This window comes from Postia placenta, assembly GCF_002117355.1.
Source record: "Postia placenta MAD-698-R-SB12 unplaced genomic scaffold POSPLAscaffold_8, whole genome shotgun sequence".
NCBI classification, from domain to species: Eukaryota; Fungi; Basidiomycota; class Agaricomycetes; order Polyporales; family Adustoporiaceae; genus Rhodonia; species Rhodonia placenta.
This window is the reverse complement of record NW_020169839.1, coordinates 1599904-1627052: the sequence shown is the minus strand read 5'-3', so window position 1 is coordinate 1627052 and position 27149 is coordinate 1599904. Positions and strand designations below refer to the sequence as shown.

The following is a 27149-nucleotide window of genomic DNA, read 5'->3' as shown; positions in this document are numbered from 1 at the left end:
GGCGATCAGCGGCACTCGAGCTGACGATTGACAGCACCTTTTATTTTGACCTCTTCAATCCAATCTTATCTAGGTCAGATCGCACAGAGACAAAATGGTTGCTCTCTAGATTTTATAGATACTGATGTTGGCACTACTATAGTACCAATCGCCTAGATTAACCTAGATTTACTCCTCATTCAGGCTTTAGGTAAGTTACCAGTAGTTGAATGGCTTTGACAAAATCATGAAGGCAATGGTTGATCGCGGCATTCTCACTGACATTTGGGCTCAAGACATCATCAAATCGCAGGCAAAGGAGAGGCAGGACGCGGAGGACGCGAGAGCGATCAGGGCGAAGTAACACCCTCCACAACGACATTCACCGATATGACTGCAGCCGTCTCTGTCGACATCGAAGGCGGCACACTACGCACCTTGGACTGGTTTGTGTTTTTAGCTGCTGAGGCGAAAGTCAGAGATGAGTTCGAGGGCAATGTCTTAATCTCGGTGCGTTCCGACTTATTTTATTTACTTCGTCTAACAAGGACAACCTTATCCAGGATCCAAGTACGAACCTTGAGACCTTCCAAATATGCGAAATCATGTCGGTGGTGATGCGACCGCGTTCTAAGTTTCCCGACGAGAGGAAGCTCCGGATCGAAGGCTGCGCCACGAAGGAGGACCTCACCCACCCTGCAGAGATTGGCCGCGAAGGCCAGCGCTACCTCATGGTCGGCAAAGACGGCAACACTTAAGGAGACTCGGGGTCCCTCGTCTGGCACGCGACGAACGGTATAGCTCGCATCGTGGGCCAACTCCACTCTGGACAGAACAAGGGCGGCTCAACCAGCAATCATGTTACGTACTGCATCCTTGGCTGGTACCTACCGGGCGAGATCAAGAAGAGGTTCAAGTACGCCGACTGTAACGGCACCACTGGTTAGCTTGAGAACAACATCAATGGTCCGTCTCTCTCTTCCGTCTCATGCTTTTATACACAGCTGACGAACGTCGAAGCCAGCGAGGCTCGTAAGTGAGCCGGAGCCGACGGAGATACATTGATAGACATACTTTCAAGCCTTCACATTCAAGAACACGTTCCGAAAGTAGGCTTCCACACCTGTCGCTCCGCCGAGAAGAGCGCCAACGACGCCATCTGGCCGCACAACAGCTACAGTCGCCCCTTCCGTCCCGGCGCTGTACCCCGTATGCCCATGCCCGTCTTGGTCGATGCAGACAACATCCGCACCAGATGCCGCTGGCAAAGGAGCTGAGTCCTGTGGGAGAACGACAACCGTGCGGACAAAGCGAGGGGGGAGTTTCTTCGCCAATCCGAGTACGGCTGCAATTTCATCGCCGTTTGAGGAGAGAACGAGGACAGTGTGGCGTGTGGAGCTGAAAATGCGAAACAACGACGTCGTCTCGGATCCGATGTTGCCCGTCTCGACTACGGCGAGACCTGGGGCATCCGGGGCTCTGTCGCCGGCATGCAGCCCATCACTCGTATTCGTTCCATATGCGTCTATAAGCGGCTTCTCCTTCCCGGACGTCTGTTGGAGGTGACGCTCATCGAGCACGATAGAGCTCCAGCGGTAGTTGACACCGAGCATCTTCAAATCACGAGGCCGCGCCCATCCTTGAGATATATCGCCGCCATCCGCCTTTTCATTTATCGTAGCGTGAAGTAACGTCGTCGTTTCTTTAAGCATGTGTGAGATGACGGGGAGGCGTTCCTCTGTATACGTAGAAAGGATGGACTCGGAAGCAAAGCCCAGCTCGACAAGGGCGAGCTTCCAACCAAGGTTGAGCTGACCATCGATTATGATTAGCTCATGATGGTACTTCTCGTTTAAGATCCGGAACGTACGGCATCCTGCACACTGGAGTTCATACCCTGGATCCGGTTCTTCATCAGTCTTCATCGCATATAGGCCACGATGAGCGTACCTGGCCACCGGTGGGGCTGTGCACGTGTGCAGCATCTACAGTTCCGCATAAGCGTGCGTTCATATTTTGTGCACTATCGCTTACCTCCTGCAACAAAGACTCGGCCTTCTGAGAATTTATGCACCATGCGAACATTTGGACTGGATACTCATCAATGGGACGTTAAGCAACAGAACTTCTCAACTCACCTGTAATTGGATTTGAACTTGATCTCGCCGAAGATAAGATCCTGCCTGTCCGATATTTCCTTCAATGTCTGAACCAGGGTGTCGTAATCCTCGTAGATCTTCTGTAAGTCGATGTTTCCCGAAACGATGAAGTTGTAGATCTCATCATCTTCCGTGGGGCGCAATATGGCCCTGGTGAATAGACAGGGAAGTTGAGTTACTGCGAATCACATTATCGCGGCAGACGTACGTCTTAGAGCCGAATTCGCCCCAACAATGCCAGTACTATGATCCAACATATCATCAGAAAGGCCCCTAATGACTTTGTAGATGGAAACTCACGTCACGGGTCAAGTTCTTGACGACGATCTCGCCAAAGACAATCTGCCCCGCAAGCGCTTCCCCGAGAAATGTGAGACCGAGGTGCTTCCGTACGATGCCTAAAAACATACAGTAGGTTAATGGAGGAATTCAGAGGCAGGAGGAATTCACCCAACCTTTCGCCCCATCGGTCCCGACAAGCCAGCGGCAGATTACGGTCTCAGCGACTTCTTCATCACCATCGCGCTTGACGAGATGGGACACCACATGGTCGACATCCTGTTCGAAGCTGGACAGCTCTGTGCCACGCTCAACATGACATCCATACGTAGCCAAATGTTCACGCAATACTTTCTCCGCCTTTGCTTGCCCAAGCACTCGTGTGTTAATCTAGACAGTCCGTGCTAGCTGAGCATGGACAGCGCGAATAGATGTATTAGCAAATCTGTTTACATATGGAGTGCTTGACGTGGGTTCCTCCAGGGGGAACAAGTTGAACGTTTTGGACGGTTCAACACCTCCAGGAAGTTTGTAGAACCGCAGCGGAAGTAGGTCCATACCTCTGGAGACGATATCAGGCAAGACGCCCAAGAGATTGTACGCCTCCAAAGTCCTGGGCTATATGAAGCTGAACTTTAGATCCTGATGACGTGCCTCGATGGTGAAGAGAATATTACCTGTATGACAACGCCGCGTTGTCCAATGTGAGATCGTTGATCCCTGTCGATTATGCGAACCTGGATGCCATGCTGGACCAGAGACAGAGCTAAGACAAGACCAGAAGGGCCAGCTCCAGCCTGAGCGAGCGCCGAGAATAAGCCAATATTCAATAATGCAAGAGATCAATTAATGCAAGAGGCGGACTACAGTCAACTCACGATCAGAACAGGGAGAGGTTGTGTGACGGACATATTGAGACGGGGTAAGTGGCAGGACGGGTTATGGTGTATGCGAGATTCGCGAAGAGAGTTAGGACTGCACGAAAAAGCGGAAGATTATATACGGTAAACTCTCAATGCCCAGGCCTGAACATTGAGAGTTTACCGTATCTGCAGGGATCTCGCCGGTGACATTTGTTTAACTGCGCAGCTTCTCAATGATTAAGCGACTGGATTCCGCACTGCAGTATGAGGCGCCACTAGGCCGGTTGATTAGGAAGCTATTCCCATGGTTGCCAGACGTAGTGCTCTGAGGGTGATATGCTAGTATCGCCCACGCCCAGCGGAAGCGCCTAGGAGAATCACTTATGACAGGTGCGCTATTGACCCCAACATGCAGCGTGGTTCATAGAGCGCTTGCTTGCTTTTTAGTGAGATCAGCGACCCCGTGAGCGTGAAGGACAAATGGGGTCGCGCTCCAGGCGTTTGGGGTTTTTGATGACTGTAACGCCACTGACAGGTCCTCGGGATCATGAAGACTCTGTCAGTTAGTTTCCACCGTGGGCAGGACCCTTTGACCGCAGCCCAGACATAGTCTAGACATCTTCCGGCAGTGAGTGTCTTCGAAGGGTCTGCCAGACTCTGGACACTGCAGGACGCCTTTTGTTAACCAACATGCAATATCCAGAGTTTTCGGTGATCTAGACGTCAATAAAATAAAAAGCATACTGTCACTATGTATTCAATAAGTCTATTCTCACGTTCCCTGAACTCTGTCGACATACGCAATCGCGTGTTTTAGCTATCAACAATGTCGTAATATATACTCACTCGATTCGACACAGTTATCCAGGAAGGTAATATAGGTCTTTCACCGCTAGGTTCAGTCGACTAGACCGTTGGATGATCCACTCTTGATGATGAGCATTATCGCGACATCCCCACAGGAGGAGAGTCTGTACGATGAACGAGCTAAGAAGAGGGAAGCGGCGTCCTGCAGCGACTCTGTCTGCACGTCCCCAGCCGAGTGTGCTCCAGTTATCCTACATGTAATCCTCAGTCACCCTGCGCATTGCAGAGTCAGATGATGGATTGACATATGTCTCCGCAGTGATACGCATTCGGCTTTCTTGGATGTTATTGGGTAGGTGCGCAAGAGACTTAAAGAACCATCCTGGATCGTAGTGACAGTGTGGGTGATCCATGAGGTTCACGTGCCCAATAAAGGTCTTTATCTGACTGCTTGATCCAGGCATCAAAGCAGTACGAGCTTCAAGCTACAAAGAGTCGAGGCGTAGTGAGAGCAGACCGACGACAGGCCGTACAGGTTGGCCTACTACGAAGCGGCGTCGATGTGGTGGGCATGCCTGAAGATGGAATGTATAGCCCGGGTAAGTTGAGATTAGTGATGCTACGGAAGGCGGTGACGAATGAGAGTAGGTCTCGAAAATTCGGTCATGCTTTCGGTGGAGGATGAAACACAGCGCAGGAAAATGGGAAAAAAGGCAAACTTGGTTGATTGGAAGGGAAACACGTTCTCTGTTGGAAAATTCGGACGTAGCTGAATCGCTCAAGGACGGTGAGCAGCGGAGAACGGTACAAGAACGGGATCGGTACGATCGAATCAAACATGGTGATTCACCATTATTGAGCAGAGTTCGAAAGTCGTCTAATTATCACAGTGAATGGAGAACGACCTCTTCGATTCTATCTGCCGTACATACGTCTTGTGAAGTTTCTGCAGGGCTTTCATGATAGTGCTATAGGAAACCATCAAGACGGCGCTCACAAGTCACTGCGAATGAATTTTCATTTCAATCGCCATTAGGGAACAATTTGAATCTTAATGACACGAGTGTCAAACGGGAGGTGGAAAGCCTACGCTATTACTTGAGTTCGCCGCAACAACTGGAGTTAGAGGTGATTGTCCAGTTAAGAGCAGATGAGAGCTGTGACAAACGAGGATATATAAGTGGTATGACTAGTGTTGTTGGCAGAAGTCTGCCACTCTGCCAGGTAATTCTGCCCACCAGGCAATTGCCATGGCAGAGATGGCAGAACGGATTTCGGGGGGCGGCAGAAGGTGGCAGATGTGCTTCCCAATATGGTAAGTACGCGCTATAGCCCCTATTCTAGGGTCTACCAGGACCCTATTCTGGGGTTAAACTAGCCATTTTGGAAACTTTATCGCTGCAAAACTGCGAAGATCAAGGTCTGTGGCCAAATACTATGGTTTACCAGTGGATGGCCCCCCCCTCTTGATGGCCAGGTAACACTTCGTCACATCAATGTGACGATGCCGATTCAGAGGTCCGCTCGGCCCACAGGGCCGGGGCCTGAACTTTTGCTCAGTGGCGTGTGGCTCCACAGTGATCGACAGGTTCATTTTGTAACTCCGCTCGCGTCCGTCGTGGCCATCGTGCTCTCGGGCGTGACATCGCCATCAAACCCTCGAAGGGACTCCTCTATAACTCATCCGTTCGCTCTGATTCTACTTGGAGGTGGAAGCAGGCATACAAAAACATAGGTGTCCATATAACTTTGAGGGCAGGGCAGTGCCCAGTGGTTGCAAATCACAAACCTGGCCATCGAGAGGGGGGGGGGGACATCCACTGGTAAGCCATAGTAGCATCGCCACATCCATGATTGAGTGTAAACCCTGCCTGAAATCTGCCATATTCTGCCAGGGGTGGCAATTGCCGTTCTGCCGGCAGTTGGCAGAAGTCGGCCTCCAGGATTTCTGCCTACAACACGTTCACAGATCCGTGACGCGTGACTGGTCTGTAGGTCGAATATATCGAGCAATAATTTCCGTACTTGTTCTTGGGATTTTCCTGTCCCATCGTCTGCCGACATTGGATATCGCCGCACTTCCTCATCAAGTGAGCATTCTTGAATAATGTGGCCCTCAGCAACGTCTGAAGATGTTCTGCCGGGGAATCCATTTCTCCAGCATGCCTGGCTCAAAGGATCAACAGTTCTGTCACAAGTCATGAAGCAGTAGCTATATGTGAATACATTGCAATCTGAAGGTATATGCCGGTCATGATAAGTACAATAGATAAGCTGACATGGAGTGGGGATGCTCTTCTGATACGGCAGCTAAACGAGGGGACGACAGGAGGTCGATCTAAGTGAGGCTCGCCAGTGAGTCGATGATCTCGCTTGACAAATACATTGGCAGACATACTTTCAAGCCTTCACATTCGAGAACACGTTCTTGAAGTAGGCTTCCAGACCTGTCGCTCCGGCGACAAGAGCGCCAACGACGCCATCTGGCCTCACAACAGCTACAGTGGCCTTTTCCGTCCCGTCACTGTACCCCGTATACCCATGCCCGTCTTGGTCGATGCAGACAACATCCGCACCAGATGCCGCTGGCAAAGGAGCTGAGTCCTGTGGGAGAACGACGACCGTGCGGACAAAGCGAGGGGGGAGTTTCTTCGCCAATCCGAGTACGGCTGCAATTTCATCGTCGTTTGAGGAGAGAACGAGGACGGTGTGGCGTGTGGAGCTGAAAATGCGGAACAACGACGTCGTCTCGGATCCGATGTTGCCCGTCTCGACTACGGCGAGACCTGGGGCATCCGGGGCTCTGTCACCGGCATGCAGCCCATCACTCGTATTCGTTCCATATGCGTCTATAAGCGGCTTCTCCTTCCCGGACGTCTGTTGGAGGTGACGCTCGTCGAGCACGATAGAGCTCCAGCGGTAGTTGACACCGAGCATCTTCAAATCACGAACTTGCTCTGCCTTTGCCTGCCCGAGCGCTAGTGTATTAATCTAGACAGTCCGTGTTAGCTGAGGCGGCTGAGCATGGACAGCGCTAATCAAAGTATGAGCAGATGAGCATACATATGGAGTGCTTGGTGTGGGTTCCTCCACGGGAAACATGTTGACCGTATTGGACGGCTCAACACCTCCAGGAAGCTTGTAGAATCGCAATGGACGTAGGACCATGCCTCTGGAGACGATATCAGGCAAAACACCCAAGAGGTTGTACGCATCCAAAGTCCTGGGCTATAGAGGGCTGAACTTTAGATCCTGATAACGTGCCACATTGATGGAGGACAAATCACCTGTATACCAGCGCCGCGTTGTCCAATGTGGAATTGTTGATCCCTGTCGATTATGCGAACCTGGATGCCATGCTGGACTAGAGATAGAGCTAAGACAAGGCCAGAAGGGCCAGCTCCGATCTGAGCGAGAACAGGTCAATATTCAGTTAATGCGACGGGTGGATTGTCCTATACTTACTATTAAAACAGGGAGAGGTTGTGTGGCGGACATAATGAAATGGGGTAGATGGTGGAACAGGTTACGGTGTATGTAGGATCGGCGAAGAGAGTAGGGACTGTACGAGAAGGCGGAACATTATATACGGTGAATTCTCAATGCGCAAAGATCCCACAATGACGTTTGTAGAGCGGCGCAGCTTCTCGCTGATTGAGCAACTGGAATCCGCATTGTAGTACGAGGCCCTGATGCCGAGCGGACGCGCCGCTAGGGCTACTCATTCCGCTTACGACGTGGGTATTTTTTAGCTAGTCGAAGATCAGATTCATGCCAACTGCGTGGGCTTTTAGCCGCTCCATGCGGAATCAGATTCTTGGCTGCTCAAGCGCGAGGGAATGACAGTTTACTTACGTGCGCAGATGCTGTCCCATGACAGCTGCACCAGCGCTCTCTCCAAAGTAGCGAGTCACTCACAAAGTGGTTGCGCACATGCGCGACAGACAGTGCAGAGTTGATCATTACTTCGCCATGGCAAGTATTGCAAAGTTAAAGTGGGTGCGCTATTGACCACAAGTCAATCATGGTTCATAAAGCGCTTGCTTGCTTTTGAGTGAAATCAGCGATCCCGTGAGCTTGAAGGAGAAATGGGTCGCGCTCCGGAATCGTGAAGATTCTGTCAGTCGGGTCTCACCTCGGGCAGGACACATTGACCGCAACCTAGGCATGCTCCGGACACCCCCTGGCAGGAACTGTTTCCGAAGGGTCTGCCAGACTTCGGACATTGCACGACACCTTCCTTAAATAACATGCAATATCCAGAGTTTTCGGCGATCTAGATATCAATTAAAGATGCTACCCTTGCCAGACACAGAGTCCAGCACATGTCGGGGCTCCGGAGAACGGACGTTGCCCCGGGTGTTAGTTAGTCAATGAACATGAGTGGCAAGGTCGAACTCATGGAGAAAAGCTGGGTCACTCGTGATTGAATGTACACCCTACGTGGCGTCAAAATGATGAGAAAGCTTTCACGTTATATATACCAACGGCCTAGCACTCACCCTCGGCGGGGATACTACGGGAAGCTCTATTGCTCACCCTGCATTGTAATGAGTTAGAAGACCGTTGCAAATGCTGCAATACGATAGCCTACGGTGGGCACGCCGACGGAGTGATCAGAGGTGAGTTCCCGAGTTGTGATCTTCGAACGGTGATGCATCAGGTGGCAGCAACGCCAATATAAGTCCGACGGTGAAAGCAGCGTACGATCGAACTAATTAGATGGGTGTGTGTACATCCGCTAGACTCTGGGGACGGTCCAGCCCTGCCGTCAATCGCTCCCTGCTCGACACTCAACAAATGCATCACCATACAGGCCCTGCGTCTCTTGCCAAGCTTGTAGCCACTCGTTCAGCTCTCGCTTGTAGATTCCGCCGTGCTTCCCCATCTTGCTCTGTACATTCTTCTCGAGCTTGTCTAGTGGTACCTCCGCATAGTCGCCCTGCAGGAAGGGCTTAACGAGCGTGTAGTGTACGATGCGTGCATCCGACCGCAGGTCGTCCCACATCATGGACGAATGCTTCTTTATCGCGAAGTTCGCATTGTAGGCGTACGGCAGCCGTAGCGCCTCCTTGCCGAAGTAGTGGTTCAGGAAGGACTGCTCGGCGTCTTCAGCGGGATACTTTGCCGTAGCAATCTTCGAGACCATGTCGTGGAATACCTCGGTCGAAGGCCGTAGGAAAAGCACGCCGGCATTAAAGCCGACATCAAAGCCGCGCGAGTCCAGAAAGATGTCTGGCACGGCAGCAAAGCGGTAAGGCAGAGCGAACAGCTCGTCGAAATTGCCGTGCACCAAGGTGTCTGCATCAAGGTACACCAGGCTTTTTACACCGATCTTGTCGAGCGTCCAAAGCTGCAACTTCGAATACTGATCGAGGAAATGGCGGTGGACGCCATCATAGGGTGGCGGGATGCGTGCGACGGGATGGGGCATGAAGCCGCTCGCGGACGCGATGCATAGTGCCTGTCGTGAGACTTTCTCTGGCAAGTAGATGAGGATGCGACTCGCAGTACTGTTGGCCTTGTTCAGGGTATGTCCCAGCGTCGCCACTGCGGAAGCAAACGCATCGGTGTATAGACTCGTTACGATGGCATTCTCCCTCGCGGCTGGCACAACTGGCACAGCGGGGTCAAGGAGGGAGAATTCGTTCCTATAGGGTTACAAGTTCAATTTGTGTTCGTGTTGACGATGTAAAGAGCACTGCATACAACTCACAGGTGTTGATAGTTGTCCAGAGCGGAAGGCCATCGACTCCACGACCTCCAGATGAGAATGCAATTCAAGAGGACGGACAGTCCTATACATATCTTGCCAAGCGACCATCGCTGGCCATTTTGCTTTCCCCTTGACGTGCTGATGTCGTTCCACAGGGGCGTGTAGTCCTTGTATCTTCTGAAAATTGAAACCGCCGCCATGAGAGGAGAAATAATGCGATTGAGACGGGCTGCGGCGCCCAGCGCCAGCAGTCAATAGCACTGCCAGTCTGTAACGCGCAGCCTGCGAGCCGAGCGTCGCGATCACGTGGATCGCAGTGAGGCGCGTTTCCCGCGATGAGCGAAACCTGATATGTTCAATCATGCAGAATCATCCCTCTGGATATCACCACTCATCGCGGGGATCAGAAGGTAGATTATACAAATTTTAGTTTACGACAATGACATGAGGGCGATGCACTGTCGTTGGTGGACTCCGAAACATTGTGTAAGCAAATCCATGTACAGATGTTAATTCCAATGTGTCACTGGGAACATATGTGTGCGTGATAGTTTGGTCCGAATTATCATGATATCTACCGATATACATATGCGAGTAGGTGTCCGTGATCACGTACGCATGTACCCCTAGTCTTACTACCACAACCATGGGATAATGAAGGAGCATCCGTCATCCGTAAGTAAAGCAAAATATACAGCGAACGTTGAAGACAATAAAGATCGACCCAACACAGCAACGCAGCGAGGGAAAAACAATACAACGGCAACGGACAGGGGATCACGGACAGATCACTTGCCTCATTGCCATGAACTCTCGCGATTGGGTGGGTACGGCCGATGAATGGGGGCCTGTCGATTGCCCTCCTGATGTTGCTGTTGGTAAGGGATTGGCATGGATGGCATGGGCGGCGCCGTCTCCATGGTCGGCGTTCCATACTGCCCAAAGCTTGACTGACTAGCCATAGCGTTGGGCGGTAAACCAAAGTGTGCTTGACTAGCCATCGCACCGGGCGGTATACCAAAGCTTGCTTGACTGGCCATCGCATTAGGCTCGTAGTAGCCCGGCGCCTGCTGGAAATGATGTAGGCATGAGGAATATGCATCGCGATGCCCTCAAATTGGACTCACTGCTGAGGTCAACAACGGTTGTTGATCATAATCAAGTCGTATCATCTCGATTTCTGGTTGCGGTCCATTCGCGAGATAGGCGTCGTAATTGGCCATTTTCGAAGGCGCAGGCGATGCACGGCCGTTGTTTGCGTATAACTGTGCTCTAGAGCCGTTGTCCTGCTGTAGCAGATTCGTGGACGACATAGAGCGTTGGTCCCAGTCTAACTCTCCACGGTCGCGCTGGTACAGCGCTGGATCATATTCGAGATCACGCTAAGTCGACCGGCGCATGTCAGGACTGTGGACAACTCATAGGGGCCTTGTAGTCTCACCTCGTCGATGGCAGCAATTTTGACCCCACCAGCAACGACAGCAGCGTTGACTTTGCCTCCTATGTCGTCAAGTTTTGTCTTCGTCGTACCAATCTTCCCTTGGAACACATCAGCCAGGAGGTGAGTCATGTGAGCATGGACCATCGGAGTGAAAAGGTCGGCATTGAGCGCAGGATGACCGAAACGTTTCTCCAATTTGTTTCCAGCATTGTCTGCTCGCTGCGAGTGCACATACGCCTCGCGAAGCTCTTCTTCTGACGGGATATAGTACTGGAACGCCTGAAGGAATTTGCGGTTCAAGTAGATCTTGAAGAAGAAGATGGCCAAAATCGGTGGAAGGGTCGATAGCCAGTACAAAGACTTGAATTTATACTGGAGACCGATCGCTACAACGTGTAACGCAACGCATCAGTGACCATTCAATACTCGATGTCTCACAGGCACTTACTCAAAACCATCAACAGCTGCATCAAAATCACAGAGACGAGCAGCCGATTAATGACTGGATTCCAGAGACGCTAGAAATGATGACCCATTAACGGGATTCGAGTGCACGCTATGCATGACGTACGCCACCGGTTTCGACCTTGGAGACGAAGACAAACATAAGCTGATATTTGTAGACCCAGGAGCTAAGCCAGAAAACAACCATGGCAGCGATAGCCACCAGCGGCGCCAATGGTGCAAAGAACAGGCCCACTGTTCCCATGAGTAGCTAGTATGAGAGAATCAGCGTTTGTTTTCTACACTTTGGGTAGGTTCGTACCAAGTTGGAACTACACGCAATGCACAATGAGCAAAGCCAAGTTGAAATCAAAGACGGGAGCAACTCACTAGTAGATAGGATACGGGAACTCTGGAGGTTGAGTCCACTCCCGAACGTCACGTGGGGTGCGACCAAAGAGACTTACACGAGAAACGACAGTCAATCGCCTGCTCTTAAAGGTACAATCTCTACATACCGCTTCTTGACGAAGATCACCACCAGATTGATGATCTGTGCCAAGTCGAACAGGATAAGGAAGCCACGCAATCTGACAAACGCTCAGTACCAAGGGTAACTATTAGCCATAGTTCAACATACGGGAAATACGTTAGCCAATACGAAGATTGGTCAATATATGTCTGGTTGATGGTATCGGGCAAGGCTACGACGTTTTCAGAATTGATCGCTCTAGCGAGACGAGGGCTCTTACTATGCAGGTTTTCAATGATTGTCTTGATACCCTCATGGTGGCCGACTTGCTCTACGATATTCGACACGGACTCTGTTAGCCGGCTAAGTCAACCGACAATCTCGCACACATGAATATGCGCGACCCACTGAAGATGACACCAATCAACGTAAAAATGATCAGCTGGGAGTTGACCAAGAAGGCAAAATAGCGTGCAACAACAGCGCGGTCAAGTCGTGAATGGGTGTATGCGCCCATGTACTTCGTGAGGTAGCGCATGATGATGGGCAGTACATAACCGAATAGCGCAGAGACGGTCGGTGGCAGTACACCAGAGATGAATGTGAAAGTTCCAGGTGACGCAGAGGACCATTTTGCCAGAAATGGCACATAGGAGGTCAGCTAGACGGCTGTCAGTTCTCCGTCGATGATCAACGAGAAAAAACCACGGACCGAGGCCAAGTTCGCCAAAATGGAAATGACGAACAGAGGGATCGTGTTTGCAAAACACACAAACACTAGAATGGTCCATCCGATGGTCTGGTTCCGAGCGAGCTCCGCCTTTGTCAATCCCAGATTCTTCCAAACCTACACGAGTATTTAGCAATCACGCATAGTATGGTCGCTGCCACCTAAGAATGCATACATACAATGTCCTTGGGATTAGGCGCAAGCGTGATAGTGGTCCCCTTCGGATGCTTGTTCCTGAGCAGATTGGCGACTATATGCGCATAGGGAACGGCAGCCATGGATGCAAAACCATAAGTTTCTGCCTGTCGATGATCGAACGAGGCGCGATATTTTTCGACTGCATCCTCCGATCGTTGCAGTCGACCACTGTACACAGACGTGAGGGGGGCAATAGATGCGGATTCGAGAGTGCGTACATATAGTAGTCAATGGCATCAACTTTCCGACCACCACAGCAGAGAAATCCGCCCAGCCGCTTCTGTGGTCGCTCTTTGGCAATGTGTCCATCCTTGAGATATCGGACAAGAACATGTTCCAATTCCCGCACGGTGTTGTTATGGAACTCGATGAGCTCCGGAAGCCGACCGACACGATGCCCGATATGGACTGAGGTTGTGGGATATGGCATATGCATGGACTGGAAGATGGCACGGATTCCTTCGTCCGATTGGAACTTCTTCGGCACTCGCGTCACCATCAACGTCCGCGCGTAAAATGACTGCATGTACTCCGGGGAGCGAAACCAGTCGTGGCGTAGCCGCACAACCTGACGCCAATTGTGCCACACAAAGCCCATCACGAGCGCAGTAATCGCATATGTGGCCGCAACATGCACAAAGAGCAGTGGCCCCTGGACATCGCGAATAGTCAAGATTGAAAGCACATCGCGCGCCCCGGGATTGACATAGCGGAGGTTGTAGGTGATATCCACGGGAAGTAGCACAACACAACAGAGCAGAGCAATACAAGTGAACAGCAGTCGGAACATGCGGAGAAAGCGCAGGTAGATAGCAGCGTCTAAACCAATCTTGTCGACTAGCTCAGGTTCCTTCGTATGTAGCAGTGGGGGTAGCCAGCCGAGCAACGAATCTGACATCCGAGGGGGACGCTTGTTGCCGACATGGTATTTGACTTTGGGCTCATAAACGATCTGATGCCCCGTGAGCCCCCTTTCCTCGAGTTGAAATGTGCACTCACCTTGTTGCGTGGACGCAGGACATTAAAGATGAGTACAGTAGCAACCTGTGCATCCTCGTTCGCACGTCGTCTGTTGGCGTTGATCTGGGGCACTCACCGAAACGACGCTCATAAGAGCGACCTGCGTGCCAACAGCGGCGGGCGCCAGCGTCCGCTGCGATGCGTTTTCGTCTACTAACTGTGTGATGTTCGACATGGCAGTCTAGTTCGGTGAGAGAAAGGAATGAAGCTTCAAGCCCGAGCCACAGCGGGTGCAGATGAGGTGGATGGTATCGTCGCTGTCGTGGTCGACTGGGAACGGGGGGACAATGACCGTGGCTATAAAGTCCACATATAGTTCCACATCGAGACCAATTGTGCCTTGATGAAGCCAAGAATAGACTTTATACTCTTATAAGCCTATGTTTGGAATTATCCGCATGGGCGTTAGCTCAGCCTTGGGCCATAAGTACATACTTATAATTATTAACTTCATTGTCAGCTTGCATAGCTACATTTGAAGCTTGAGCTTGAAACTGGAGGCTTGAGCTTGCAGCTTCAATGGATGGACTCAAACCCACCGCTTAAATATTATCGCTGACAAGAGTGACTGGTATGTCATCTCACCTTTGTCACAGTGACAGATCGTTGTTTTTTTCTGTAACGTTTGTGTGGTAGATTCCGTGTTGCTTCAATCGCCGCGTTATGTACATCCGCAATGCCCATTTGTCTACTGTATATTGTATATTCAGTGCTACTTGGAAATCAGACAATATCTGTAACCGACATGCTTCAGACTTTCAGAGTACGTACTTAGGGCCACTAATCAGTACTGTAGGATCGGATTAGATTAGATGTGTTGGCTACGGAGGTGAACTCGCGATTACAATTACTGCGTTCAACAGTCCCGACATGTCGACGCTCGACTCCTTCATCTCATCATCTACTTCGCGGCCGCCTCCAGAGTGCATTGCTACCTCACAAGAGATACGAGACCGCGGTTCGACATTCGTGGCAACAATATACCCCGCGGCCTCGCTCAAGGAAGCTCGCGCTGCCGTCGCGCACGTCAAGAACATCGTGCATCGTGCAAAGCCGGCCTCTCATGAGGTGGCGGCATGGCGTTGCATGGTTCTGCGTCCAGGAAAGACTGGACTTGAGGGACCAGATGACTTTGAGCTGCAGACCGGCTGCCAGGACGACGGAGAGCAGCACGGCGGCGGTAAAGTGTTGAGGGCCATGCAGGACGAGGGTATCCTGGACGCAGCCGTGGTCGTCAGTCGCTGGTACGTGCTATCTGTCTTATGGTATAGATATCTCCTACGAGCCGCGCCAGGTACGGCGGTATCATGCTGGGACCGGATCGCTTTGCGCACTTCGAGACCTGTGCGCGTGAGGTATGCCGCAAGTTCAGGCTGAAGGACGAAATAGCAGGCCTCATTGCTACGTTATCTACCCTTGATGCCACCCTGGATACCTTGCGCTCCCAGCTCGCACAGTTGACTGCAGAGTCAACCCCCTTGGAATCCAGGATGCCAACAGAGACCAAGGCTAGCTCGAGCCAGAAGAAGAAGCGAGACTATTCGGAGCTACAGGAATCATTGGACATCTCAAAGGCCAAGAGACTGGTTACAGCTAGGGAGAATGAAAGCAAGGTGGTTCGGAATGCGCTGCAGAAGAAGCGTGGACAGGCGGCATGAAGCACCTTTGACCCCCCCTCCCTCCTCGCACGCGTTTTTACCGACATTGCAGGCCTTTGTGTGTTGAAGATACACCTCCCCGCAGAATGGCAAGGCTGAGGTGGAAGATCGAAGGCTGATGTCTCTAAGTTACACCACTGGGCTCTGCAACGTGAACTACAGTTTGCAACGGGAGATCTATCGTTACTGGGCTTGCTGCAAGGCTGCTGCCTTGATGGGCCCGCTGCCGCACAGGTGCGCTCACTGTTCTGATGTGCTCCACTATTATTCAGTCGATGCATCAGGCGATGATCTTTCTTGGGTCTTGACCAAACCCTCGCATCTGTTTCATACTACGGAGCAAGATATACACATGTCTGTTGTGCTATGATCCTTCGTGGCCTTTGAACTCACTTGCCTGTGTTGCGTTTTGTAGACTCGATGAACACTGAGGTTTGTTCTGTTTTGTTAAGTCACAAGAAACCGCAAAAAGCCCCTGCTAGTGCCACACATGTCAATATTGCATTCGAGCTGGTCGCAAGCCTGAAGTCTGAGAAGCTTGAAAAGCTATGTGCTGAGCTTGTACCGTGAGGCAATGGAGATAGCATCATCTGCGGTGTAACTGTGGTGTGTTTCATCTTCCATTTAGTAGTCGTATGGCTTGCTGAAACAATTCACAGCATTTATTTGGTCCCTCTGACATTATCCGTTCGCCCGGCGTCAACCGTCTGAATTAGCCAATCAGCGCCGCGTCCAGCTGCTCCCAGCTTCTTACCTTCCTACATGATCTGCATGATAATTCCGTTCGCACGAGCCATTTACACGAGAGATTTCCCAGCCGATGGAGTCATTCATACTGCATCCGATACGTATATAGCTACATATACCTGTCAGTGATACTTCCACGCAATCTTCGGTCATACAACTAGCGGCCACTTGTATACTATGCAACAATGCCTTCCTCGCAGTGTCTTTTAGACATATATCTTCCTACCTCTACCGTAGCACGTCTTGCATGACCCCTCTTGCACGACCCCTCTTGAGAGCTGCGGATGTCTGGTGGCCGTGATGATTGTCTCAGCGGCATCACCAGTTGCACAGTCGAGGACTTGTAGCGCCAAAGCTGATCAAATGCTGGCGATGTTCACGACGACATTCTCACTCGCTTGCACCTTTAACGTATAATCTTCTATGTATTTCCTCTCGCGCTACAAAGACTACACGCCGCTATGGTCGGACGTTGCGGCGCTGAAGCAGACCAGTCGCCAGAATGTGGTCCGAATAATCGCGGCTTTGGTCCTTCTCGCTGCGTCGGCGGTGCTCAACGTGTATTTCATCTACAAGTTGTCACATAGATGGTTCACGACCCCTTTAGATAACTATCAGCATTTGTGAGTCCACATGCCGCCGCCGAAGGCGCACGCTGACTGTGTCGCAGAAATGTACATCCTATAGTAAACGAAGCGTTCTACAGCTCGCTCGCAAAGCCGGCCGCAGACGAAACAGCTGTCGTGACATGCATGTACACCGACTCGTACGCGACCGCGATCGCCAACCTCGGCCACTCACTCAGCCGCGTAAACAGCACGGCGCGGCGGATCCTGTTCTACCTGCCGGAGCACATCTCGGACGAGGCGCTGTGTATCGCGTCGGCAACGGGCTTCACGCCGCACCCCGTGTCGCGGATCGCGCCGCCGCACAACGGGGAGGGCACGCACGCGCGGTTCATGGACGCGTACTCGAAGCTGAATCTTTGGACGTTGGGCGACGAGGGCGTGCGGGCAGTGGTGCACCTGGACGCCGACACACTGGTGGTGCGCAATTTTGACGAGCTGTTCGCGCTGCCGTTCAACTTTGGGGCGGTGCCGGACGTCTACGTTGGCTCACACGGGTTCGCGCTGGAGTTCAACACGGGCGTGATCTTCGCACGGCCGTCGACGGAGGTGTTCCGGGACATGATGGCGAAGATGCAGACGGCGTCGTACGACGGGATCCAGGCGGACCAGGCGTTCTTGAACCAGTATTACGCGGCAGAGGCGGTGCGGCTGCCCTACGTGTACAACGCAAACCTCGCCATCAAGAAGCGCAAGCCGGGGATGTGGGAGGACCTGCGGAACCGCACGCGTATCGTGCACTACACGCTCGTCAAGCCATTTCTTGCCGAGGAGGACAACTCGGGCAAGACGGTGCTGGACATGCACAGTCTGGCGGAGAACGTGCGGCACCGGATGGGCGAGTTTGACGGGGCATTTGACGAGGAACTGCAGACGTGGCTCGAGGTCTGGAACGAGACGTATCGGATTTACAACGATGCATTAACGCAGTGCGGCTCCATCAAGTCGCGCTCATGACCAGCCTGCTGCCAGGCGGGCAGCGGTTTAGTTCGTATCTCCCCTCACGTTCCTGTCTTTCATGCTACTCAATAATACATAGGCTCAACTGTTGTCATGTTCCTACTCTCATATTAATAGTGGGCTATAAAGGGGATGTTCCGTATTGTTATAGACATTGTATACTCTTAGCTGTGGGTGTAATTCGCCTGATTGATGAAGTATGGCGATTGCTATGTGGTTATTTGAGATAGGTGGGACAGCCGGTAAATATGAATAGAAGAGGCATGATTTATCCTCGCCACAACTCGGCGAATGAGCACTAGCAATCCTAGCGGGATGCCATATAAACATCTTGTCTCATACAAATTCCGGATGGCTCCTTGAGTGACATCCTTGTGGTTTTCTTCGCCGCCCAGGCTGGTCTATCACGGTAACTTTCTGGTATGGTTCTATTGACAGCTGCTATACATCTGCGGGTTATTCTACACACTCAGGCTCGACGCACCGTGAGCAGGCAGGCACACGGGCTAAAATCTTGTTTTTGATGTTGACGGGAGGCGTTCGAGGGCATATATGCGTCAAATATTGAACAAACAACACTGTTCTGAAACTTTGACGTGAGACGCACTGGATGAGAAACAGTGGCGACTTACATAGAAGATGAATGTGGGCCTATGTAGCATGATGCTCGAGCTTCAAGTGCTCAGATTGATACATCTCGCTCGTAGCACATCCCAGGTACTAACCATAGACATGCTAAGGCAGCGGTGGATCGCTTGCGATCATAGCGTTTCATCTCTGCCCCTGCAGCCTGAATATCAGTGTATGTGGCTGTCATATAGCCCCGGCGTCATGGACCGTCGCACTTGACCAAATCACCCTGAGGTAGGCTTGTTCGCGGGTGGAGAGAGTCGGCGTTCATGCTCGACCGAGAAGCAAAGCTTGGTCCATTATCACAGTCGGTGCTGCGCTCGCGTTGATAAATAGGTAGCGTGAATTACAGTGTGAATGACACAATCCCGAGACTACAATGTCCGATCAACACAGGCCGCCTTGCCGTAAAACCAAGAAAATGCTCACACACGATAAACTCATAGGTCATGAACTCGGAAGGGTAGCACTTGCGCCACTACAGACTGTCAACACATCTGCATAAGTCCGTCGTGTCTCCTTCCAGATCCCTACCCAGTCCAACAACTCCTCCTTGAACATGCCTCCGAACGCGCTGAGCTTGTTCTGCACATTCGACTCCATACGCCGGATCTCCACCACCGTCTTCCCTGAGTTGTCCCACTCCTTTAAGAAGGGCTTCACGAGCGTGTAGTGCACTATCCGTGCCTCGCGCTTCACGTCCGCCCACAGCTCCGGCTTGCGTTTCTTAATCGCGAGGTTCGCATTGTACGCGTACGGGAGCCGCACCGCCTCCGCGCCGTAGTAGTGGTTGAGGAAGGACTGCTCCGCCTCGTGCATATTGTACGACGCCGTGTCGATCTTCGCAAGCATGTCCGTGAACACCTCGGTCGACGGGCGGAGAAAGAGCACGCCCGCGTTGAACCCCAGCGAGAACCCCATCCCGTCGACGTACACGTCCGGAACCGCCGCAAAGTTGTACGGCAGCGCGAACAGCTCGTCGAAATTGCGCAAGACGAGCGTGTCGGCGTCAAGATATACGACGCCCTTGTAGCCCTCGTCCGCGAGCGTCCAGATGTTCAGCTTCGAATACTGGTCCATGAAGTGGTCGTACACGCCCTTGCCACCGTGCGGGGGCGGAATGCGTGTGATTGCGCGGGGGATGAACCCAGTGGCCGTCGCGATGCAGAGCGCGCGGGGAGAGATCTTCTCGGGCAGGTAGAAGAGGATGCGGCTCGCGGTGCTGTTCGCCCTGTTCAGCGAGTGCCCGAGCGTGGCAATAGCGGTCGCGTAAGAGTCGGTGTATAAGCTTGTTACAATGGCGTTCTCGCTGGAATTCAGAGGAGGTGATCGAGTCCGCAGGAAGTCGTCGTTGACTACTGGCTGTATCGTTCTGCGGCACCCCGTGAGTCGTAACGCAAACACGCAGGAGAACCACTCACAGTGGTTGATAATTATCGAGAGGGCCCGGCCATCTCTTCGCAAGCTTGCCATACAGTATCACGTTGGTCAACGCGGACGCGCCAATGAGGACAAGTGCCAGGAGGACATATTTTCGAGAAAGTGGTCTTGAGTTAGATGCATCAGACCACAACGGGGTGTAGTCCTTGTACCGCGAGGAGAACATGAAGGCGAGTCAGCGGTGCAAGACAGAAACATGAATGGGACTGCATAGACATACCTGGTGGGGATTGCGCAGCCACCCTGCGAGACGCCCTCTGATCCGCTGCGCTACCTCCCACATCCTTTGCAGTTTCAATCCAGCGCGTCCAGTCGAACAGCGACAAAAGTCACCTCACGTCAAGGTCGTAGAAGTACTCTAGCAAGCTGGCTGCATAGCAATTATTGCTGACGCTGGCTAGCGGTGCCGGCGCCGATGACTTTGATGCCAAGTCTCGTATTGATCACAGCTCGGTTTCCACACGAATGATGCGCAGCCGGTGGCAGGAAACAATTGAGAACACGGCAACCCGAGAACGACAGCAACAGTTATGCCTACGCGCATGAGTCGAGCTTATTTTCCTGGAAATCCATGTTCAAAACATGGGATTTACCATTTCATCTTGATATTGATAGCATCCCATTTGTCAATCAGGTTCAGGACTGCTTCTCAAAATAGTGCGTAAACAATCCTGTACAAGCTTTGCATGCGTATAACGTTGTCTTCGACGCCAGCTACTACTGCGCTATGCTCTGACTGGACCCAGAGCTTTCGTATTCTACACGAAACGTGGTACTACCATCTTCTTGAGACTATTTGCGCGCTGGCGATCCCCCTTCCACGAGGTCCTGCTCTGACTCGTATATTCTTGCAGGCTGCCGCCCCCTTGCGTTGGAGGACCTACACTTGTGCCACTCCGGTGACTGCGACGAAGCGCCGAAGAGAGGTTCATATGTCAAATATGCCTGTCCTTTCTAGTCTCAAGACATTCCGCGTGGCGTATGTCTCACTCCCTCTTCTGAGGGTGACACAATTTTCTCCCGTGGAGGAGCTTATTCTCCATAATCACAGCGATGGCAACCATTAGGCGGTTATCTCCTGGAAGTGCTCGAGGAACGTCGAAGTGTAACGCGAGCATGGTGTATATTTATTTGCACGCCGGAGGTCTACTTCGATGTGCTGCAGACCTTCTTCGACTTTGTCGTGTGGTCGCTCGGGCCACGGTGATGAAAAGAAACAAGGTATTCTCGTCATGTTCGAGCGTATTCTGATCTACGAATGCTTCACCGGAGACTGCAGACAGCAATATGCAGATCGACGCATACGGAGTTATGAACGCGCAAACATTTATATCCAATCTTCAAAGAATATATAGCATCAATGCATACTTGTCTATTTGAACTAACTATTGACTGTCCTAAAGTTGATCCGTTTCTCATCCCGTTTAGCAGATATACCAATGGCGAACCAACAACTCTCGCGATCGTCGATCGCGCGGTTGCGACGTCATTATGCATGCCCATGATCAATGCGTTCAAGACTCAGTCCCGGCCACTGCCTTGATTTGCATGACAGACACTTTATTGCGCGAGGCAGTTGCTTGGAGCCGTCCTCTCTCTTTCTTTCTCCGCCACTCCAGTTTCAGACGCTTCACGACTCAATCATGCACATCATGACACACAAAAGTACCGAGTGAACGTGTATTATGGTGGATAAATTACGATGCAGAGTTTACACAGGCACGGTTGTGTTCAGAATGGACAAGGGCACAAAATACACAATTGGTACACGCATAGAGAAAATACTGGCTAGTCAAGAAAAGCATTTCGAACGGGACGAGGAAGAAAATTAAGCTGGACATGCAGAAACGCTGGTTCAGTATTCTGTCGTGTCCTGCAGACGCCAACGGCGTAACGGTTCCCACCACCACATCGACGAACGCGCACTCTCGGGCGTCGCAGCGGAAGTCAGGCTCGCCGGCTGCTCGTTCAGAGAACTTTTCCCCTCCTTCTTGACTCCTCTCTTCCGAACGGACGCATCTCCCTCCGTACTCGTCTCCCCAGACTGAGGCGCCTTCTCCAGATCAACGCTGGCATCGGACTCCGACGCAACGATCGTCTCGTCGTCCTGCGCCTCCGCATCGCGCCTCGGTCCGGCACTCACGCCCCAGCCCAAGGCGACGCTGCGCGTCCGCGGCGTACTTGCGCCTTCGTGGCCGTACACAGCGTCCATGCGTTCGCGGCGCTGGACCGCTTGCTGGCGTGCCGCCGCCAGGTGCGCGTGCCGCCAATGCAAGAACCAGCCATACACTTGCCGGCCCGGTTGGGTGTTGAAGATCCGCCTAACCATCGTGCCGCCTGTCGAGAAGCTGGACAGACTCGGTTTGCGACGCGGCCGATCGGGAGTGGAGGAAGTTTGCTGTCGCCCTAGACCGATCGCGCCTGTAACACCCCTCCACAGCGTTTCTGCACGCTCGCGCTGCTCCTTGCGCTTCGCCAGCCTTCGCTGACGTTTAAGATGCCTCTTCTCCTCGCGACTGAGGAGCTCATCCAGTTCGCCGACGCCCATGCCCGCGCCAACCCACCACCACCAGCCAAGGAAGCTTTGCCACAGGATGATTGCCCACATCAGCTGCGGCATCCACGTATATTGGTCCCGGGTTGGGACGTAGATCAGAGCGATGGCAGATGACATCGGTGCCAGTGTAAGCGCGCCTACTCCAAAAGCCGCCGTACCTCCGTCCATTCGCCAGGCATTCTTCCGGTTGACGAGCAGGCCCCACAAAAACAGCGATACCGTAAATAAGAGAGAGAGTGCAGCGTTGCAGATATTTTGCACAGCACTGACGAAATTCATCAGTTTGTGGTGGTTGTGCTGCACGCGGAGTAATTGCATGATTGCCGATGTTATTGCAAGTGGGCCAAGAAGCGCATATATGAGTCTTCGCTCCAGCTTTGACGGGAATAGCAACGTCAAGAACTGTATATGCGTAATCTAGCAAGGGATATCAGCTGAAGTGCACCTCAAACTAGTGAAAACTAGAGATGGAAAAGCGAGATGCATCTGAAGCACCGAAAGGGAGGTGCAATTAGGGCGCGGGAGCAGCGGTCCGGCTATCCGGCTCTACAACGCATGACGGCGATTGCAGTGCCATTCGCAAGGATTGTCAAGCCTCGTTATGGCCTGATAGTCTCAGGCCAAACCAAAGAAATGATTCTTTGTGAAAGTGCACGCCAATTGAGGATCGTCCAAGTATATATCGTGGCGACTCGCAGCCCCTTGATGGAACGCGTTGTGCAGGAGATGACTCACCTGTATAAGTCCGGCCGTAGTGGCAGTCATGAGTAGCCACGCCACAAGGTCAGGCATCGGCCAATTAGTATTCATGCTGGGCGGAATATCAACGGCCAAGTAGTTCAACATGTACGGCCATGTTCGACTTTCAGCGGTGACGGTTGAAAGCACGATGAAGATCGTCACGACCGACGTGACAACCAGCAGGATGACAGCCGCGACCTGGAGCGTGAAGTTGAGTGGCGCGAGGGGCCAGTGATATTGTGCAGTGAAGAGCAACTGTATCAAGAGCACGGATGAAAGCGAGAGGACGATCCCGTTCAAGAGCACCTGGACGGGTAGCGAGCGAGCAAACGGGGGCCGTAATTGTAGGATGGGGTCGTAGGGGAATCTACAATTCAATTATCAGCATGGAGTAGCTCGAGGACGTTCATTTCATGTCTCGAGTGAAGCCTCGCCATTGTCGCACCAGCAATCTGGCGCTTGTGATGCCTGGAGCCAATAACATCATCACGACATGATGCAGGGATAGTCTCATGGGCCCTAAGCTCGCAGGTCGCAGGCACTCTGTGGTTGAGCACAAGGGGGGAGGGGCAAGCGATACGCGCTCGATGTCTTCTCAACCGCAATGAACCTATGTATGCCCGTCGCAGGGCGACCGCCTCTCACGATCTCTCCTGCTCCAGCACCGATGTCCTGCACCAACCCGACCCGACAACGACACCGAGCACAGACTGCGACCGCCGCTTCCACCGGCACACACCCAGAGCACGACCCGTCTTCTCTTCAAGCTCGGCGGCGAAAGGCACTCACCCGTCATCTGTGACATTGATGGCTGTCCCGTCGATAAACGTCGTGTGGTCCGTGTCGCCTTGCGCGGCCACAAGCACGAACAGGCAGAGACATAGCAAGGCGAGCTGCAGCCGTCGAATCATGAGATGCTGTGCGGGGGACGAGGGCGGCAACACATGGGCGAGAAGGGAAGACCTCAAGAGACCGCCATTGTTGCCGCTCGTGTCGCTCGTGTTCGGAGAGTGCCCTTCTATTTATAACGACCGTTCCGCATCAAGTAACTGCCTCTCGCGTCGCGACCCGAGACAGCATTTGGTCATTTTGTTCAATGAGACGGTGTACTTTAGCAGCAGCAGCAAGTTTGCGGGCAGACAGTGGGGCGGAGGGAGTGCTGGAGGGTATGGGAGAGCCGCAAAGGATGCTATAACACTATTGGGTAGCCACGTGATGTATGGGTACGCCAAGTCGATCCCAAGTCGATCATTGCACATGCATTTGTAACAATTGCTCCCTTGCTCAAATTATTCTGATAGCCAAGTAAACAAATCGTACAGCACTGGAGCATGTGTAGCAAAATGTGGTATCGTATCCTGACCGCTAGGTTTTTTTTGGATGTCAGGTACACTCGACACGAGTTGCCACCCGTGTACCGGAAGCTCATTTCAAAGCGGACATGTCGAACTCCCTTTTTAATATCTGGACCTAATGACAGCTCGAAGAACTAGCATGTGGGAACACGTTCTGGTCTCAGATATCCAGGTGTTGTGTAGACCCCACAGCCGTTCGCATACAGTGGAGTGCGAACTCCAGACGCGACCATATAGCGCAAGCGACGCCAAATTCAAGCGGCCCTCCTACCGAGGGAACTGTCGGGTAGATATGCCAGATGAGTATGAGTATATTCGTACACATTGAAGAGCTCCCGAGAGAAACTCAAGATCGTACTGTACATCCACGGTGACGCCCACTTCGCCGGACAAATCGCAGCGAGCCGTCCCGGACCAAGTAAACACACAGTCCGCTCGAAAGGAATAAGTAACACAAAGGCAAAGAGACAATCGCACCGTCATGAGTACTCAGTGGTGTCCTGCAACCGCCACCGCCGTAGCGGGCCCCACCACCACATCGATGTGCGCTGCCGCGCGTCGTCGGACGGATGCGCGTGGGCGTCACCGTCGTCCCCACCGCCCTGCCGGACGTTTCTCCGCCGCACCCTGTGAACGTCATCCTCGTCTCGGCCCACGGCGTCCGTGTCCACGCCCTTCTCCGCCTTATCGACGTCCCCATCTTCGCCTTCTGCCTCCGGGTCCGAGACCGTGTGATCGAACGAAGCAGGGCCGTTCCCAGAGACCATCCGCCGCACGCCGTACTCTCCCAGCCCCCAGCCCCGCGTGCCGAGCCCGCCGCTGCCCTCGCGACCGTACACCTGGTTGATCCGCTCGCCCCACTCCGCCGCCTGCTCACGCTCGGCCGTCAAGTGCTCGTGCCGCAGGAGGAGGAAGAGATTGTACGAGTGGTTGACGACCCGCCGGAACCGCCCGGTCATCACACTCGGCGGACGGGGGCTGGACGGAGAGTGCGCGGCGTCAGGGCCCTCCTCGTTCGCGCGGTGTCGTTTGAAGCTTAGCGCGTCCGCGACGCCCTTGATCAGCGTCTCCGCCTTTTCGCGCTGCTCCTTGCGCCGCGCCGAGCGCCGCTTGCGCTTGTTCTGCCGCTTCTCCTCGCGGCTAAGCAGCTCGTCCAGCTCACCTACGCCCATGCCTGCGCCGACCCACCACCACCAGCCCAGGAAGCTCTGCCAGAGGATGATCGACCACATGAGCGGCTTCATCCACGAGAAATGGTCCCTGGGTGGGATGTAGATGAGTGCGATGGCTGTGGACATCGGTGCGAGCATGAGTGCGCCGGCCCCAAACGCCGCCGTGCCGCCATCCATTCGCCAGGCGTTCTTGCGGTTCACGAGCAGGCCCCACAGGAACAACGACACCGTGAACAGGAGAGAGAGAGTGGCGTTGCATACGCTCTGCACTGCCTGGGCAATACGCTGCACGGTCCAATCCGTCTGGATCCGGATAAGCTGCATCGCGGCCGACGTGAGCGCGAGGGGACCAAGCAGGAGAAAGATTAGCCGCCGCTCCAGCTTCGATGGGAACAGCAGAGTAAGAAATTGGATATGCGTGCACTGGGGACGATATCAGATACGTAGAGATAGTGTCCTAGCCCGCGACATACCTGGATGAGCATACCCGTCGTCGCCTGCATGAGCAGCCACGCAGCACGTCCCGCAAGCGACCACCCCTCAGAAGCCTCTGGCGGGATGTTGACCGCAACGTAGTTCAGCATGTACGGCCACGTCTGACTCTGCCCGTCGACGGTCGACATCACGACGTAGACTGTGGATACGCAGGTCACGAGCAGGGTGACGACAGCGGATATCTGCAGCGAGAAGTTGACCAGCGCGAGGCGGCAATGGTATTGCGCGGTGAAGAGAAGCTGCAGTAGGAGCACCGACATGAGCGTGAGCACGATGCCAGTGAGCAGCAGCTGCACGGGCAGCGAGTGGGCGAGGCTTGGGCGCAATGCCAAGATAGGATCGCTGGGGAAGCTGCTCAAGTTAGGGGTCGGTGGGTGGACATTGTCGCAAAACTCACCCATCTGTGGTATTCGTGCCATTCTGAGCTGCTACAGAGCCCAATATGGAGAGCGGGAGTAGCCAGCGACGATCCATGAGGGGGTGCTCAATTGCCGTCCTTGCCTCCTTCGCGAGTCGGGCTCCCCTCTCGAGCAGGCGCGATGATCGAAGCGCTAGCAGAAAGGCTGATGGTCGTCCAAACAGCCGAGTCGGCGATCCAGCGACTTAATGAATCTGCAGCAAGGGGAAAGGAGTCAATGAGTGTTCCGGTTTGCGACGGTG

At 53.0% G+C, this 27149-nt stretch overlaps 9 protein-coding genes across 9 annotated transcripts; 3 read left to right on the top strand and 6 right to left on the bottom strand.

The window, feature by feature from the left end:
• Positions 1 to 123: 123 nt before the first annotated feature.
• Positions 124 to 737, top strand: POSPLADRAFT_1074650 (hypothetical protein; the record flags this gene model as incomplete). The annotated part of the gene is made up of 3 exons (XM_024482730.1): positions 124 to 190; positions 276 to 489; positions 543 to 737. The coding sequence occupies exons 2-3, from the start codon at positions 370 to 372 to the stop codon at positions 735 to 737; spliced, it is 315 nt and encodes a 104-aa protein (XP_024338565.1). The 5' UTR covers positions 124 to 190; positions 276 to 369.
• A 318-nt stretch (positions 738 to 1055) lies between these two features.
• On the bottom strand, positions 1056 to 7585 carry POSPLADRAFT_1145652 (hypothetical protein; the record flags this gene model as incomplete). The annotated part of the gene is made up of 11 exons (XM_024485819.1): positions 1056 to 1790; positions 1850 to 1876; positions 1930 to 1964; positions 2014 to 2069; positions 2118 to 2288; positions 2347 to 2381; positions 2439 to 2536; positions 2594 to 2807; positions 2871 to 3035; positions 7375 to 7494; positions 7553 to 7585. 11 exons carry the CDS (start codon positions 7583 to 7585, stop codon positions 1056 to 1058), a joined length of 1689 nt encoding a protein of 562 aa, XP_024338564.1.
• Positions 7586 to 8858: 1273 nt separating this feature from the next.
• POSPLADRAFT_1047043 (glycosyltransferase family 8 protein) lies at positions 8859 to 10003 on the bottom strand (the record flags this gene model as incomplete). Its single annotated transcript, XM_024479187.1, has 2 exons — positions 8859 to 9738; positions 9804 to 10003. The coding sequence occupies 2 exons, from the start codon at positions 10001 to 10003 to the stop codon at positions 8859 to 8861; spliced, it is 1080 nt and encodes a 359-aa protein (XP_024338563.1).
• Positions 10004 to 10291: 288 nt separating this feature from the next.
• Positions 10292 to 14283, bottom strand: POSPLADRAFT_1181823 (hypothetical protein; the record flags this gene model as incomplete). Its single annotated transcript, XM_024488874.1, has 16 exons — positions 10292 to 10873; positions 10931 to 11185; positions 11245 to 11630; positions 11693 to 11762; positions 11816 to 11959; positions 12011 to 12020; positions 12079 to 12150; positions 12207 to 12278; positions 12329 to 12392; positions 12441 to 12512; positions 12569 to 12821; positions 12873 to 13007; positions 13070 to 13256; positions 13307 to 14040; positions 14088 to 14132; positions 14185 to 14283. The coding sequence occupies 16 exons, from the start codon at positions 14281 to 14283 to the stop codon at positions 10601 to 10603; spliced, it is 2871 nt and encodes a 956-aa protein (XP_024338562.1). The 3' UTR covers positions 10292 to 10600.
• A 695-nt stretch (positions 14284 to 14978) lies between these two features.
• Positions 14979 to 15766, top strand: POSPLADRAFT_1144808 (hypothetical protein; the record flags this gene model as incomplete). The annotated part of the gene is made up of 2 exons (XM_024485733.1): positions 14979 to 15352; positions 15403 to 15766. 2 exons carry the CDS (start codon positions 14979 to 14981, stop codon positions 15764 to 15766), a joined length of 738 nt encoding a protein of 245 aa, XP_024338561.1.
• A 1170-nt stretch (positions 15767 to 16936) lies between these two features.
• POSPLADRAFT_1144004 (glycosyltransferase family 8 protein) lies at positions 16937 to 18096 on the top strand (the record flags this gene model as incomplete). Its single annotated transcript, XM_024485647.1, has 2 exons — positions 16937 to 17136; positions 17184 to 18096. 2 exons carry the CDS (start codon positions 16937 to 16939, stop codon positions 18094 to 18096), a joined length of 1113 nt encoding a protein of 370 aa, XP_024338560.1.
• A 1080-nt stretch (positions 18097 to 19176) lies between these two features.
• On the bottom strand, positions 19177 to 20498 carry POSPLADRAFT_1181820 (glycosyltransferase family 8 protein; the record flags this gene model as incomplete). The annotated part of the gene is made up of 3 exons (XM_024488873.1): positions 20390 to 20498; positions 20151 to 20314; positions 19177 to 20101 (listed from the first exon to the last, which is right to left on the bottom strand). Exons 1-3 carry the CDS (start codon positions 20450 to 20452, stop codon positions 19177 to 19179), a joined length of 1152 nt encoding a protein of 383 aa, XP_024338559.1. The 5' UTR covers positions 20453 to 20498.
• A 1526-nt stretch (positions 20499 to 22024) lies between these two features.
• Positions 22025 to 24402, bottom strand: POSPLADRAFT_1181817 (hypothetical protein; the record flags this gene model as incomplete). The annotated part of the gene is made up of 3 exons (XM_024488872.1): positions 24257 to 24402; positions 23462 to 23834; positions 22025 to 23143 (listed from the first exon to the last, which is right to left on the bottom strand). The coding sequence occupies exons 1-3, from the start codon at positions 24376 to 24378 to the stop codon at positions 22025 to 22027; spliced, it is 1614 nt and encodes a 537-aa protein (XP_024338558.1). The 5' UTR covers positions 24379 to 24402.
• Positions 24403 to 25116: 714 nt separating this feature from the next.
• On the bottom strand, positions 25117 to 27118 carry POSPLADRAFT_1074645 (hypothetical protein). Its single transcript, XM_024482729.1, has 3 exons — positions 26887 to 27118; positions 26468 to 26840; positions 25117 to 26417 (listed from the first exon to the last, which is right to left on the bottom strand). Exons 1-3 carry the CDS (start codon positions 26961 to 26963, stop codon positions 25302 to 25304), a joined length of 1566 nt encoding a protein of 521 aa, XP_024338557.1. The 5' UTR covers positions 26964 to 27118; the 3' UTR covers positions 25117 to 25301.
• Between the last annotated feature and the right edge of the window lie 31 nt (positions 27119 to 27149).

Bases quoted from the DNA above. Each gene is read 5' to 3' on its own strand.
- POSPLADRAFT_1074645 (XM_024482729.1), bottom strand. From the start codon at position 26,963: ATGGATCGTCGCTGGCTACTCCCGCTCTCCATATTGGGCTCTGTAGCA. The intron at 26,841-26,886 runs GTGAGTTTTGCG...TAACTTGAGCAG, and splicing joins GGCACGAATACCACAGATGG to CTTCCCCAGCGATCCTATCT. The intron at 26,418-26,467 runs GTATGTCGCGGG...TATCGTCCCCAG, and splicing joins CGACGGGTATGCTCATCCAG to TGCACGCATATCCAATTTCT.